The sequence below is a fragment of the Quercus robur genome, chromosome 8, assembly GCF_932294415.1.
Source record: "Quercus robur chromosome 8, dhQueRobu3.1, whole genome shotgun sequence".
Taxonomy (NCBI): domain Eukaryota; kingdom Viridiplantae; phylum Streptophyta; class Magnoliopsida; order Fagales; family Fagaceae; genus Quercus; species Quercus robur.
In genome coordinates, this window is record NC_065541.1 from 42,733,731 (window position 1) to 42,750,282 (window position 16,552).

The following is a 16,552-nucleotide window of genomic DNA, read 5'->3' on the forward strand; positions in this document are numbered from 1 at the left end:
TTATAATTAACTCTCGGTTTAGTTCAATAGAAAATTTTTGTGGGAAAAAAGAGTTAAAAAAAAAAAAAAAAAACATTTGGTAGCAATTTTGAAAATTTTTAAAGAAAATTTTCCAATTGTTTGATGCACACAAAAATATATTAATATTTCATAAGATGGGATGATGGTTGTGAGTTGTAACACCGACAATGGTGCAGTGGTGGCATGATGTGTTGATTGTGTCCGAAAATGAATATTGTTAGGGAAATTATGTAGTGGGGATAGAGGTGGACCAGGTGGTACTGTGGTAGTGGTGGTGTGAGTTGTGTGACAGTGGTGGCTATAAATTGTAATGGCAGTAATTGCACCCAAAAAAAAAAAAAAAAAAATGAAGAGGAGACAAAGAAATAGCAGAAATTGATTCTTATTTTTTGAAAACAAAAAACATTTTCCACCTCTTTTGAGTAATTTTTTAAAATTCAAAAATTAACTTTTGTTGATCGAGATTTTCCATTTCACACCAAACATAAAAAAGAAAAAAAAAAATTCAACAAAAATGAAGTGAAATACCAACTATAGTATACGTAAAAACGCATTTTTATTGGTTAACAACCATGACAAAAAAAAGCATTTTAATTGGCCAGATTGGGCTGACAAGTCTATGCCAGATCTTAACTCATATTGACTGTGTTTTGATTGCGTGTTTGCGCGTTCACGTTCACTATTTCTGCGTTTTTTTTTTTTTTTTTTTTTTTTCCCAAGCCGCAGTTGTTGACCAGATTTTCCATGAACAGTGCTTAGATGTACTGTTTATGGACCCACAAATTACACTTTTTAACAACTTTTTCATTAAAAATGGGTCTCACAGCACTATTTACACATTTAAAAATTATTTCGCTACAGTATTTTCAGTTTCAGTTTTCAATTTCAGCAAAAATAAGCTCAATCCAAACAGACCCAATTGTCGCCGCAATGAATTTTATATTTAAGTTTGAGCTTTCTCATGTCCGGTGTCCCCACTTCCTCAACCTTGTCTTCCAAATTAAGAAAATAGAGGGAAAAAAAACCATAATAGAAAATTAATTAAAATTCAGCTACTAAAAGAAGAAAATGAAGAAACCATGGCTACTTTTATAATAAGATACTCCATAATATTTATTTTTTTGGTAATATAAAGGACTTAATCTAATCACTAATTATCAGTCCTTAAAAATCTTGCAGTTAAATAACATTATCTAATTTTTCTCTTAAAAAAAAAAGATTAAATCCTCCTCCCATGCTTATTATAAAAGAAAAAAAAAATTGCGGAATTGCCAATGAGAACAAATAGACTCATTTTCATAGGTACAATTTTTCATTCAATAATTTGATTATAATTTTTTTTATTATCAATTTCTATGGATAAGTTTAAACTTAAAACGTACCATAAGAATTACTATCAAAGCGCAAATCAAGAAATAGGTTATAGTTAACTCAACTAGTAAGATTTTTTGTCGTTAAATAAGATATTTAAGATTCGATCTTTTTTTTATACCAAAAATCAATTAATGTTTTGATCCGATAATATCATAAGTTTTTTATTTTTATTTTTTTAGAGAAAGTTTTAATTTATGACATCTTTTTTTTACGATAGCTTTTTACCATCAGATTAAGATACTAGTCTGTTTTTTGTGACTGTTTGGATTCGGCTGAAAAAGCCAACGTGTCTGCGTTTGGCATTTTTTTTTTTTTTGATGCACACATTTCTGAGTAGAAGACAAAGTTACTGTTCACGTACACAAAGTTACTGTTCACGCATTGTTCACACACTGTTCATGCACTATTCATGGAACCCACAACCGCTTTATTAAAAAAAAAAATTAAAAATGAGTCTCACGGCACTATTCACATATTCAAAATTATTTTTCTACAGTATTTTCAGTTTTCAACAAAATAAGCTGTATCCAAACGGACCGTTTACATAGGCAGAGATTGAATCCTATATCTCTTATTTAACTATCAGAAACTTTATAATTTGAGCTAATCGGAATCCATCAATAATATAATAAGTTGAAACTTGAAACCATATATCCTTTCCCCCCCCCCCCCTAAAAAAGAAGTGCAAATTAGGAAAATGTTTTTATAATAAAGAGTCCTGTTAATTGGTACCTTAGGACAATTGTTAATAAAAAAAGTTAACGAATGCCTTAACGGCATTAGTTTAAGGAACTATTTTTAAATTTTTTAATATATTTTTATATTTTCGATAGAAGTAGTATTAAAACTTTCATAAAATGATTCATTAACAAATGTTCTAAGAATACCTATTAATATGATTTATTGTTAATAAACTATTTTAATAAAGTTTTCACACTACTTAAATATAAAAAACCATAAAAGTAATAATAATTTTTTTCTTTTCTAATAAAAAAATAGAATACAAAAGTTAGTGAGAAAAAGAAAAAGAAAAGTCGTCGGCAAGAGCGCGTTGTGTTCAAAGAACGCGGGGTGTCCTATAGGAGGCTACAGGCTAAAGACATATTCACATAGACATAGGGATATAGGGGTTTAAAAGTCATCGGCAGGTCATGTTTCAAAGTCAAACACTCTCATTCCTAAATACTAGTACTACTTAAATTCAATGTCCTTTTCTTTTCTCTTCCAAAATATCTAATATATCTTTCTCTTCTGGGCATTTCTCTCCTCCTCTCAAGTCACCAACACCACACTTTCTCCTAAAACAAATATCATGACTGGAAGAGAAATCCTCCACAAGATAAAGGTCAGTCACCTTTGTTAATGGGTGTCTTTGTTTTCTTCAAGTTGTTGTTGTTCTTGTTATAGCTCTTACTTATTCTTGAAAGTACAGTTACTTACAAACTGATTTTTGTGTAAGTAACAAAGTAGTAACTTTTTAGTTGTTTATTATATATGGAAACTTTTGAATGGTATTTAGATGATGTACATCAATGGTATGGATTTATAAGGAGCTATATTTATTTTTATCTGTGAAGTCAATGCCTGGGTGCTTCCTAAATTGAGTCATTGGTGTTTCCTTATTTTAAAGATTTGGGATAATGTTTCAATTTGGAAAATGTGGAACATTCACCATATTTTCAAATGTACGAACATGTGTTCTTAGAGAAAAGGTCGCATATTGATATTCGATATTCGATATTAAGACTGTCATTCATGATTGTTTCACACACATATATAATAAATAATGAAAAACTATGATAGAAAAAACATAATGAAATTATAGAAAACTCAAAACTTGATCTAGTATTTTATTTTTTTATTTTTTTGGTGAGAAGAAGATTGTTGATCTATCATGTTGCAGACTTAACAAAAAAATATACTATAGCCTAGCCTAGTGTTGAATCGCCTATTCATTTATTCAAACTGGGTGATTCAAAAATAGAGTTAGTTATTATGTAGTTGGTTTTCTTCTGTTGACAAGGTTCAGTATCTAGTTCTGTCGATGATGACAAATCCAAAGGCTTGTTTCTCAAAAAAAGTAAATCTGAGTTCTATTTCATGGCTATCCAAACTCACATGCATTTGACACTGAGGTTCTCCGTAGTTGGTTAATGCACTACATAACTCAAAACCTCTGCTTCTGTATATATTTTAACAGAGGATTTGCTTCTAGTGGTTGGATCCTATTGCTAAAACAGTAGTTCATATCTGTGTTGGTGGCATTCTGTTGAATTACATCTTACTCTTATGGACCTGTGATGTGCAAACTCAATTGAACCTCATTCCACTGGAAAAAATGTGTGAGTCCGTTCTGCAAATAATGGGCAATACAACAATTAAGTGATCAAATAATCATATAAATTGAAATAAAACATTTTATATAATTCATATAACATTTATATAAGCCCCTCCTTTTGCAACTTTACCACAAAAATTGCAAGGCAAGCCATTTTTTGTTTTTTGGATCAGCTAGATTTGAGTACTTACATACAATATCCGTTCTTGAATTTCCAGTAGCCATAATGCCTTGTGACTAATTACTAATATAAGTTATAATTTAATCATTTAATGAGTATAAGTCTATAAGAATTAGTCAATTTAAGATCAATGGTGAGCTGTGGGGTGATTGCAGTCCCAAATGCGTCTTCTAGGGTTGGGAAGAATAAGAAGCACACCATAACATTGAATTTTATATACAAAATCAATGATCTATAGCAATAGTGTTAAGATCCTATTGCTACAATTCAGTTATGGTTTTTTATTTATTTATTTGAAAAATATAAAAAAAAAGTGAAAAAAAGCACACCTAATGTGTGCTTCTTTGAATGTGCCTTGCTTTAGAGGTGAAAAGTACTGGAGCCTTAAGGCTTCACGCTCTGTGCTTAAGCCTGCTTTTACCAACACTGATTCTGCTACTGGTTGCCCAACATGTATAAATAATGTTGGACATTTAAATTATTTTTTTTTCATTTATACTGCACTAATGGTTTCCATACAGAGAGATAGTTAATTGAAAGTTCCAAGCATTTCAATGCTTTTTCTAAGAATGAATTCCTTCTCCCTTTTCATTCCCAAGAGGTTTTCTTTCATATGGAGACAGAAAATCTAAGGTTCAAGAATTCTATAAAGAGTTTATAGAAGATGTGCCCACAGATGAAAACGGTTTAGCAGTGTAATAAAAAATGTTATGACCTGATATGAGGCACTCAATATTTAAAATGCATCAGCAAGGGGCCTGGTCGATTGAATATTCCCCTAGCTTGAAAGTAGTTTCTGGAAAAGTTATGATATTAGCATAAGTACTTTAGATGTAAAGGAAGATAGAAACCCAAACTAAATTTTAAAACTATAATATGTGAGGTGAGGTGCTATGATGTATGTGTGATCCATTGTGGAAAGTTGTCGATACTCTAGACTTACAATGGTAGCACATATTGTTGATATTAAGCAGAAATGTCATACATTTCAAGAAGTGTACAATCTGATTTTTTTTCTGTTAAATGTAGAATTAATGAAAGCATAATTGTTCACTTGGGGTTAATTGCTCTCCATCACTTACTTTTTGAAAATCATGTTTAGAGTAATTACTTGTTCTTATTTGTTGGTTTCACTGGTTACTTCTTTCTAGGTGAAGGCCTTTGGTTCATCTGACACAGGAAAAGGCAAAAGCAAAGTGTTGAATCACATCACACATGGCTTTCACATGGTAAAGGGAAAATCAAATCATGCTATGGAAGATTATGTGGTTTCTGAATTCAAGCAAGCCAATAATAACAAAGAGTTGGGCTTATTTGCAATATTTGATGGCCATTCAGGCCATGATGTTGCAAACTACTTGCAAAGAAACCTGTTTGAAAATATTTTAAAACAGGTACTAAAAATATCATTCCCAGATGATTTTTATATTTATTTTCTTGCATTTGATTCTTGTGTCTAGTTTTTATTTTCTGCAGTTTCTATGTTCACTATCTTCATCCAAACTTTTTAAAAGAATTGTATTTTTCTTTGCTGCAAGCAGGATGACTTCTGGACTGAAACAGAGACTGCTTTAAGGAGAGCTTATCGTATGACCGATGATGAGATATTGGAGAAAGCATTAGTATTGGGGAGAGGAGGTTCAACAGCAGTAACTGGGATACTGATCAATGGTGAAAAGCTTGTCATTGCAAATGTAGGAGACTCTAGGGCTGTTATATGTAAGAATGGTGTAGCCAAACAACTATCAATTGATCATGAGCCAAGCAAGGAGAAAAGGCTGATTGAGAGCCGTGGTGGTTTTGTAACCAACCTTCCAGGTAATCAGCTTTCTGAAGTAATAACCACAGAGAAGAGATTTTGTGTTTATTTAGTGATAGATGAAAATTCAGGATTTAGAAGTTCCAAAATTTCTGTTATACACATCTGTTTTAACCAGTAGGTATTTTTAATTGAGCCACAGGAATTATTTGACTGTTTCAGTAGTATTGTGTTTTTAGGACACCGATGATGTCTTTGAACCAGTTACTTAAGATTGATTATTTTGTATAGGCTTCTGTAGCCGTGTCATGCGTAATGCATGTAATCTTTTATGGATTTGGATGTTTGAGCTTTTGCTGAAATATCAATTTTCAAGGACAAAGAATAAAGTTTGGCTAGCAAATTAAAAGGTTGACATTTGGATCATCTGTCTATCTGGAACCTTATTGTCCATTTTCCTATACATAACACTTGCAATGTAAAGAAAATTTTAAGTTCTTTTTGTGCTTTTCTTTATTAGATGGAGTATGAGATGTATAGTTTAGTTGGCTGACCATGTATTTGGAATTGAGTACTAATTTCTGATTCTTGCAGGTGATGTCCCCCGTGTTGACGGACAGCTTGCTGTAGCAAGGGCATTTGGTGATAGGAGCTTAAAGATACACCTTAGTTCGGAGCCTGATGTATCAGTTGAGGAGATAACTGATGATACGGAGTCCATTATTTTTGCAAGTGATGGGATATGGAAGGTCAGTTACTCTTCATGCTGGTTAGCCACTTCATGTTTTTTCTATGCACTTTGTAACAAAGCTATGGAGGATGATTTGGCTATTGGAAGTCAAACTAAGCATTTGCAACCTTACTTCACCTAGGAAAAGCAATGATGCAGCAAGTTTTTGTTTTTTGTTGCTATGTCTTATCCATGTGGTATTTTACTTATAATTTTGATTAAAGATAACCCTAAGAAATTTGATGACGTGACAAATTTTTTTGTTAAAACAAGTATGCGACGTGGTTAACTATCCATGTAGCATATGCCAAGTCAGACAAATTCCTTTGTCAATACATTCCATCACATTCAAATGTCAAACGAACCTAATTGTGACCTTTTAAATTTTTTTGTGGACTTGATTGTAACCTTTTGAACCTTGAGGACCTAATTAAAATTTTGTATTTTTTTGGATCAAATTAGGGGTGTGCCCTAATTTTAAAGCTGAACTAATGTTTCTTCTTTGTTTGGTATGTTTGCTGTTTGCATGCTCTTGAAATGTGGATTTCTGAACTTTTTTCAATGTTTGGGCAGGTGATGTCAAACCAAGATGCTGTGGATTCAATTAAAACCATTAAGGATGCTCAGTTGGCAGCTAAGCATTTGATCGAGGTGGCTCTTTCTAAGAAGAGTAAGGATGACATATCCTGCATAGTTGTTAAGTTTCAATGATATATTCTTTGTGTAAGCCGAGTTATGGTTTAAATGGAGGACCAAAAATGGGTTGTATGTGTGTATATGAGACACAAAATTTATATTGTGAACTGTAAAGATTATTGGAGACTTGGAGTCTTCTATAACATTGATGTAGGATCAAGAATCATATCCATTACTTTTCTTTTCCCTTAAAAGTTAAAACCACTTTTTAAGGAATGACAACATTATGGATGTGAAGAATAATTTGGATTGAAAGAATTTGAAGGTCATTATTGAGATTTGGATCAAATTGATCAATATTCTTACCAGCATCAACAATTATAAAGGCAATGGGGCTAATAAATATCAAATAATTGATGTAGAAAGGTTTTTTTTTTTTTTTTTTTAAAAGAAAAATCTTCTGTTTCGTTGACATCAAACAACTATAACATGGTTTATTAGATGTGGAATGCGATTGGCCGATAGGGTTTCTGGATCTCTTAAAACAACATCTAACTATAAGTAGAGAGTAGAGACAGGAACCAGCAAAATTGAACTCTATAATTTTAAACAGTTGTTGGAATAAAATTCACAATTTTCTATGTTGGCAAGAAATATCCCATTTTTCAGTCTGTATCACCATTTTGCTTGTCATAAGCAAAATCTATATTGTAATTTGTCATTCAGGGCAAGCCTTGTGGATGCACAATTCAAATAAGCTGTGTTTGATAGATTAGATTATGAGATGGAACAGTATGTTAAAAATAGAAGCAACAATATTTTCATTATCAATTACAAATTCATGTGGGGATTATGAAAGCTGTAATTTGCTCCCACTATCCTTTGTGAGGCTTAAAAAATTGCATTGCCTACTTAAACTACATTTTACGATATGAGTAATGTTCATTTATATAGAACCAACCAACATCTTCTGTGTAAGTTTTTCACCATGGGTCCATATTGTGACTCAATCTTGCAGATAGAAAAGAGAGATTGGTGTTTGTGAATGCCAGTGTGTGCATTGTGAATGTGAAAGAGACTTATAGGGTGCTATTCATGTCATTAGAAATTGGGAACTTAGTTTACACACCTGACTTGCCCAAAAGAGCAGCAAGGCAGGAGTAAATCATATGACTGGTTTGACATGCCAAGTCCTGTATGCACTAGCAGATCCTCCATTTATCAATTTTATCCCTTGCTAACTTATTGAGTTTGGTCTGATTGTAGCAGCCCCACAATGGTGTCAGTTCAGGCCCCTCTATGAAGTTCAATCATGGAAGGGAAGTCCCAAATCTGCACATTTTGGTTCATCCCATTTCAGAGCCTTGGCTGACCTAGAGACTATAAGCATAGCTGTTAGAAACACATCATAGTAATGTGACATGCTGTTAGAAACTATAAGCATAGCTATTAGAAGCACTGGTGATAGTTGTGACATGCTGTAGTGGTGTCTAAATAAACCATACAACTTTTGGTGGCGATGCAATTACAGATGTGAGATATTCAGTAGTGATGGATGTCAATCTAGCCTTGATGAAAAACATTAAATGGTTTCTACTGTCTAGTAACACTACCATTGGTTGTAGAGAATTCCAACAGCATTAAAGCTTATCATGAAGAAAATGGTTATAAGTTAAATCTGTACAAAAAGCATGACAAGAGTAATGAATAATCATATGGGTCCACTTCCAGCAAGATTAATAAGACAAGATTAATATATATTCATTGAGATCAAGATAAAATATTCAGTAAGGCTAAAATAACATGTTGAACAAAGTCTTTATAATGCATCCAACAGAACTCAAATGATAATACATGTAACCCAATCAACCCGCGTGCTTGTGAGACACACACTCCAAAAAGCAAACAGAAGATACTTTCTCCTATTGAAAATGCCCTTTTACTGCTTACCAAATCTGAGAACATGGTTTTAAAAACCGGATTGGACCGGCCGGTTCAACCACCCCAAAATTTGTTGGTATTTATTAGGAATAAAATTTTATGCATGATTTCCTCAAAAAGAAAAAAAAGTCATCAAATCTTTAAAATAAATCTGAAAAAAATATGTCCAATTGAGGTTTTGCTAAAACGCACATTAAAATAGGGTAGTAGAAAGAGGAAAAAGAAAAAGTAGAACCCTATAATTGAAAAATAAAAATAAAAAACCTATAAAACGGCACCACCATAGTATCGTAAATTTAAATTCAGTTTACCGTGCACATGAGATCCCACTCCCAACTATTTCGGTGATTGACAAGCGCATAAATCTCTAATTGGAATTTATGAGAGAGAGAGAGAGAGAGAGAGAGAGAGCCCTTTGAGCATGTGCAATGCATGTGCGATAGGAATAGTTTTATAATGTCTAACCCTAGTATCTGCACGCAATCTATATTCGTATCAGCACACAATCTCCACCTCTGTTTTTCTCATTGCTCAAAACCCACTCCAAAAAAAAAAAAAAAAAGCCATCCAAATGATAATTTAAAAAAAAATTAAAAACAAGAAATCTAATTATCACAGCAAGAAAAAACCAGAATTAAATCATCCAAATATATCACACAAAACAAACCAAAATCAGGTCAAATACAGAGGGATTCGGAAAGAAACCTGGAAAAAAGTCGGAGCCTTGAAAAGATGTGTGGTAGAATCGGTGGTCCTTGGCGGCGAAGAGGTGGGAAAGGCGGAGCATGTGGCAGTGGTTGGGGTTTCTGAGAAGAACAAAGAATGAGGATGAGAGAGGCGTTGAACATGAGAAAAACAGAGGTGGAGGAGGATGAGAGGGGCTTGGCTTGGCTTGGTTGTGTGCCGTCTGGGTTAGATTGAGAGAGTAGATGCCCTTGCTGGTCTGACGTTGCTGAAGAAAAACAGAGGTGGCTGGAGGTTGAGAGAGAGGAAGCTCTGTGGAGGAGATGAGAGAGCAGTGAGTGGCGTGTTTGGGGAGAAGACCTCCTTCTGGCTAACGCTGTTAACGTTAGGGTTATCGGCACTCAACTTAAAATGGGTCATGTTCGTTCACATGTCCCTTGCATGTCCCTTGCTTATGTGTTCCTTTATGTGCTTGACACCTCTCCTATTTGCAGTAGTTCCACCAAATATGTTTCATCTATTATTTTCACTACAATATTACTGTGCTTTCACCTCATCCTCTTCAGCAATGCGTCCCCTTCCCCCTTTATGGTATCAAAGCCACTCTTTTCTAGCCGGTGGTAGTGTGGTTGTGTTCTTTGTCTCTTGTCCGTGTCTACCCGAACGCTTGATATTCCGTTATTGTGTTCCCTTCTTACCGTCGTTGGCGTCACCCTAGTCGTAAAGTGAAGTCCTAGAACCTAGCTGTAAGGCCCGCTTGAGCCAAGAGAGGGCGTGTAGGGCATGAGAGGTATAAGGTTGGTTAGGGTATGTGTTACGAAATGCAACGGTTGTGAGAAAAACATGATAATTAAGTGTTGAACCTAGGATAGTATGGATAAGTTGTGGAAATCCAACTCCTCTATCAGCTCCAGGACTAGTTGTCCTCCTGATATTGTAAATGAAGAAGATCACACTATTGATGATAATGAGTTGATCCTTGATTTTCATAAATGGACTATTCCTAAAGTTGATACTAAAACTATTTATAAAACTAGTTTTGTTGAAAGTGCTTTTCATTCTGCTTACAAAGTTAGAACTGTTGAACAAATTTTCTCTATTTCGAGAATTCATGAAAAATGTTGTTTGTTTACTAAAAAGAATATTAATGACTTCCTTGCTGCTAAAAAATTCAGTTATTTGCATATTGGTATGATTCAAGTTGCTATTAAACCACTTACCCGAAAGGGTATTAATGCTTCTGTTCTCATGTGTTTAAGAGATGCTAGATTTAAGATTTTTAAAGATAGCATTCTTGGTATGATCACTGCTTCTATGTATGATGGTCCTGTTTATTTTAACTGTTATCCTGATCTTACTCTTGCTTTGGATGATCCTAATATTGTTAAAGCTTTGACATTGAATATTGCTTCATCGGGTTATCACATGGAAGAGGGTAGTAAGCCTTTTGCTTTGATCTACCGCATTTATTATAAACTAATGGGTACTCAAATGAATCCTTCTGCTATGATTCCTAGAGAACCTTCGGGTAAAACCATGTTAATTCAATGTTCAACTCCTGATGCTAAAATTCAAGTTCCAAAAATGATTCAATGGCAAGATGTTAAACTTCCTAATGATTGGTTGTTAGAACAAGAAACCCCTCCTGCTAAACCCATTTTTGATGAACTTGATCTTACTCATATTCAACAATATCTTGATGGTACTGTTAAAATAAGTTTTCAAAACAATCCACCTTTGAGGATCAACGAAGGAAGACATTCCTTTGCTGGATCTGAAAGTATTTCAAAAAGAGATCGAGAGATCAATGAATTTTTGAAAAAGAATTTGGAAACATCCTCTGATTTAAAGCTAAAAGGTATTTCAAGTGATAAATCTCAAATTAGCTCTGTTTACTATTCTACTAAACCTGAAACTTCCACTCCATTTAGTAAAACTGCTAATAAAGATGAGGAAGACACTGTTTCTGTTACTCCATCTGATTTTGATTCTCCTATTGAAAATCCTCCTGTTTACCAAAATCAATTAAGAGTTTTGACTGTTTTAAATGATGATTTTGAAATTGATTGGAATTCTTTGTACAATGAATTAATGCTTGCAATAAACAGAACCAAGAGAAAATATTTCCAAAATAATTTTGCTCAGTCTGAAAAAGACCGTGTTAAAAGAAAATGGTTGGAAATGATGAATCAATTGAAAAAACATATTTTGTTTTTTGATTTTCTTGAAAACCATTATATTTCAAAAGATGAGGTTTCAAAACAACATTTAAATGTGATAAAGAAATCAAATTTTGTTAAGATTGATAAAACCATTATTAGGTCTAGTCATCCTCCTCTTGATTCAATTTTGATAACTACTAAGAAAGATGAAGTGACAAAAGAGGAAGTGAAGGCCTCTCTTTTCAAAATTGCTGATGATCAAACTCCCATTGTTAGTCTTATTGAACAAAACAATTTTACTAATCAATCTTTGCATATTATTGGTCAACAGCTTGACCGTATTGAAGAAAAAATTGTTGAAAAATCTGTTTCTGTTAAAATTGAGAAACCTTTGATTGATTTACCCAGTCAAAGAGAAAAAGTTGTGTTCAAAACTTCTCAGTCCAAGACTCTTGAAATTGTTGAAAAAATGTTTTCTGATTTAAAAGTTAAAACTGAGGGTACTTCTACAAGTACTTCAGCTACTCGGACTATTTCCAAAAAAGAAATTGTTTCTGAAGAAAATACAGATTCTGATACTGTTTCTTCTGTTCCTGCAAAAAGAATCTTTGATGATGATTTCCCAGAAATTAAAAGATTTGTTGGGAACTCCAAACCCATGTCTTTTACTAAAAACTGCTCTTCAAAGCCTACTCCTTCTGATATGCAGTTTGAAGAGAGATCTTTTCAAACACAATTTTCTGTTTCTACTGATAAACTTTATGAATGGAATATTGATGGTTTGTCTTAACAGGAAATCGTTACTAAAATGATTCACATGTCTATGGTCGGTATTGCTTATCAAAATAACCATGATCTTAATCAACTTGATATTGTTAACTTGCTTATTACTGGTTTTTCTGGTACTCTGAGTGGATGGTGGGATTCCTATATCACTAAAGAATCCAGAGAGTCTATTAAACATGCTGTTAAAAAGAATGATGAAGGTTTGCCTATTTTTGATGAAAGTATTGGTCGTGGTATTCCTAACGATGTCAATACCTTGATCTATACTATTCTCAAACACTTTGTTGGTACTCCATCCAATATTTCATCTCATGATTATTTGAATAATTTGAGTTGTCCAACTATGTCTGAATACAGATGGTACCAAGATGTTTTTACTTCCAGAGTAATGCTCCGGAAAGATTGTCATAAGCCTTATTGGAAGGAAAAGTTTATTGACGGTCTGCCTCTTATCTTGGCTCATAAGGTAAAACAAGAATTAATAGATAAAAATGATTCTATTGATTATGATAATTTAACCTATGGTGATATTTTCAGTACTATTAAAAAACTTGGTATCAATATGTGTAATAATAATTCTTCTGATATTAAAATTGGTGGTAGAGGTTCTTGCTACAATGTTATTAAAACCAATGTTCTCACCAAAGGTAAAGAGGAAAAATTTAATAAAAAGAAATCCAAAGAACTAACTGTTAATGATTTACAACATGAAATTAATATTGTTAAACAAGAGATAAGCGAACTAAAACATGATTTTAAAGATATTAAAAGTGATAACAATAATCTTAACCAAGGACATGAGCATAAAGATGGAGATGAATCCTGTCAACAAGCTCTTCTTTCTGGTAAAGGTATTCCTGATGCTTTCACTAATTCTCAACTTGCTCTTGTTAATAAAATAATTCCTCCAAAATGGTTTACAAAAGTTAAAATTGTTGTTTCTCTTGATTATCATTTCACTGTTATTGCTATGATAGATTTAGGTGCGGATATGAATTGTATCCAAGAAGGACTGATTCCTTCAAAATACTTTGAAAAATCTACTGAAAGATTAGTTTCTGCTAATGGTTCTCAGGTGAAAATAAAGTATGAATTGAATAATGCTCATGTATGCCATGCTAATGTCTGTTTCAAGATTCCTTCTGTTCTTGTTAAAAATATGACTGATAAAGTGATTCTTGGTTTGCCTTTTATAAATGCTTTATATCCTTTTCTTGTTGAACATGATGGAATTACTACTGATCCTTTTGGACAAAAAGTAAAGTTCAAATTTGCTTTGAAGTTTGATATTGATACTAATACTGCTTCAAACATGATTCATGCTAAAATTAAACATCTTAAATTCCTTCAGCAAGAAGTTAGATACAAGAAAATTGCTGAACAAATTTCTGATAAATTGTTGCAATCCAAAATTGATAATTTTCAGAAAATGTTGATTGATGATGTTTGCTCCGATGTTCCTAATGCTTTCTGGCATAGAAAGAAACATATTGTTGATTTGCCATATGTTAAAGATTTTGATGAGAAAAATATTCCCACTAAAGCTCGTCCTATCCAAATGAATGTTGAAACTGTTGAATTTTGCAAAAAGGAAATCCATGATTTGTTGCAGAAAAAATTAATTAGGAATAGCAAGTCTCCCTGGTCTTGTTCAGCCTTTTATGTCCAAAAAAATGCTGAGATTGAAAGAGGAACCCTAAGATTAGTCATTAACTAAAAACCCTTGAATAAGGTTTTAGAATGGATTCGGTATCCTATTCCCAATAAGAATGACCTTGTCTATAGGCTGAGTGAAGCTGTTGTGTTCTCCAAGTTTGATATGAAATCTGGGTTTTGGCAAATTCAGATTAGTGAGAATGATAGGTACAAAACTGCTTTCACCACTCCTTTTGGACATTATGAGTGGAATGTTATGCCATTTGGCCTTAAAAATGCCCCAAGCGAGTTTCAAAATATCATGAATGATATTTTTAACTCCTTCAGTCATTTCACCATTGTTTATATTGATGATGTTCTTGTTTACTCTTGCTCTATTGACGAACACTGGAAAACATTTGAATTCGTTTCTAGATACTATCAAAAGAAATGGTCTTGTTGTCTCAGCCAAGAAGGTTAAACTATTCCAAACCAAAGTTCGTTTTCCTGGCTATGATATCTCTGAAGGACAGATTCGTCCTATAGATAGAGCCATCCAATTTGCTGATAAGTTTCCTGATGTTATCATTGACAAAACACAATACTTAGTTAATTAATAAAAGATAGTTTCTCAAAACAAACTTACCTCGAACATCTTGAGAAACAATATTAGTTGGACAACAACTTGCAAAGCAACAAATCCTAAAATGAGGCGCTAGCCTACCTTAATTTTTTTTTTTTTTTTTAAGAATTAACTTATGAATGTGATTACTCTCTCTCTCTCATATATATTTATATGGTCTTTGTACTATTTTTTTAGAATTAAAATTTTATGGTACGTACATACTGAATACAATATTCCTTTTACAACGCTTATGAAACAGTTAAAATTAAAATGTTAAAAAATATATACACATTTTTGTGGACTAGAAAATGTGAAACTGGGTTATATTGCTACAATACCCAATTTAATTATTCGGTGGTTACGTAACCCAGTATAAGATCAAGGTTAAACATAACATCACTAACGTGATAAATGCTCGATCAATAATAATTTATTATTTAAAAATGTATTCAATCAGATCATATAGATATATCTTCAACACAACATAGGTCATCAAAAGGATTTCAAAGACTTGAACTTTTATTGTATTTGAAAAATGTTTCTAAAGGGATCTTGATTGATATTGCTCATCATCATTCAACCATTACATTAAAACTAGTTTTCGGTGCTGGTTATCTAGTTACAAAAGTAATCCAAACCAAATTCATTGCACTACATTGCTGGAATTCATGTTGATAACAACATAACCATTGACAATAACAACAATTTTAATAAAGACAAGGTGACCCATTGTTACCTTATCTTTTTTTACTCTGCTCAGAAGGTCTAACTAGCCTCATTCAAAAAGCTATGAATGAAGACAAGATCAGGGAGTAGTCTCTATGTCGGTATGGCCTACAAATGTCCCATATATTTTTTGTTGATGATACTTTCTTGTTTTTTCATGCTCAAATTAGTGACATTCAAACTGTTCAAGAGATTTTGGAGTTATATGGAAAGTTTCGGGCCAACAGATTAATATAGAAAAAACCACTCTCTTCTTTAGTGAGTCTGTTTCTCTTGAAGTTAAAAACTCTATAAAATCCCTCTTGGGGTCCCTAAAATTAAAATATATATATGAGAAGTATATGGGATTACTAGCGGTGGTAGGCAAAAATAGACAAGCTAGCCTTAATTTAATTAAGGAAAGGATGTGGGGAAAATTACAACATATAAAAGAAAAATTATTGTCGCAAGGTGGGAAGGAAGTTCTTTTGAAAGCAATAGTGCAGGCAATTCCCACGTTTGCTATGAGTTGTTTCAAGTTACTAGTGGGTCGATCTCTATAAAGATATTGAGATGCTAATCTATAAATTTTGGTGGGGACAATGTGGTGACTGTAGGAAAATTCATTGCAAAAAATGAGAGACTTTATGCAAGCCAAAAATGGAGGGTGGTATGGGTTTTAAGGATTTATGTAAATGCAATGAGGCTATGTTGGCTAATTAAGCAGGTCTAGAGACTTATTCACGATATTGATTCCATTTTCTATAAGGTATTTAAAGCCAAGTATTTCCATAGATGTTCTCTTTTTGAAGCAAAAGTATCATCTGGATCTTTTGCTTGGAAAAGTATTCTCCACTCAAGGAAAGTTGTCTCTTTGGGTGCAAAATGGAGGATTAGGGATGGCTCCCAATCCTAGATTTATGATTCAAATTGGCTGCTAGGGGATTCACAAGGCCATGTGATATCTCCCTTGTC

The 16,552-nt window shown here is 33.0% G+C and overlaps 1 protein-coding gene and 1 long non-coding RNA gene across 2 annotated transcripts; one reads left to right on the forward strand and one right to left on the reverse strand.

The window, feature by feature from the left end:
* The first annotated feature begins 2,574 nt into the window (after window positions 1–2,574).
* Window positions 2,575–7,368, forward strand: LOC126695577 (probable protein phosphatase 2C 58). Its single transcript, XM_050392391.1, has 5 exons — window positions 2,575–2,740; window positions 5,066–5,308; window positions 5,456–5,732; window positions 6,268–6,422; window positions 6,977–7,368. Exons 1-5 carry the CDS (start codon window positions 2,708–2,710, stop codon window positions 7,112–7,114), a joined length of 846 nt encoding a protein of 281 aa, XP_050248348.1. The 5' UTR covers window positions 2,575–2,707; the 3' UTR covers window positions 7,115–7,368.
* Window positions 7,369–7,834: 466 nt separating this feature from the next.
* Window positions 7,835–10,172, reverse strand: LOC126695578 (uncharacterized). Its single transcript, XR_007646057.1, has 2 exons — window positions 9,686–10,172; window positions 7,835–8,419 (listed from the first exon to the last, which is right to left on the reverse strand). It is a non-coding gene; the product is annotated as an uncharacterized LOC126695578 (long non-coding RNA).
* Between the last annotated feature and the right edge of the window lie 6,380 nt (window positions 10,173–16,552).

Coding starts and splice junctions, on each gene's coding strand:
- LOC126695577 (XM_050392391.1), top strand. CDS start 2,708: ATGACTGGAAGAGAAATCCTCCACAAGATAAAG. Junction 2,741..5,065: donor AAATCCTCCACAAGATAAAG/GTCAGTCACCTT, acceptor ACTTCTTTCTAG/GTGAAGGCCTTTGGTTCATC. Junction 5,309..5,455: donor TTGAAAATATTTTAAAACAG/GTACTAAAAATA, acceptor TGCTGCAAGCAG/GATGACTTCTGGACTGAAAC.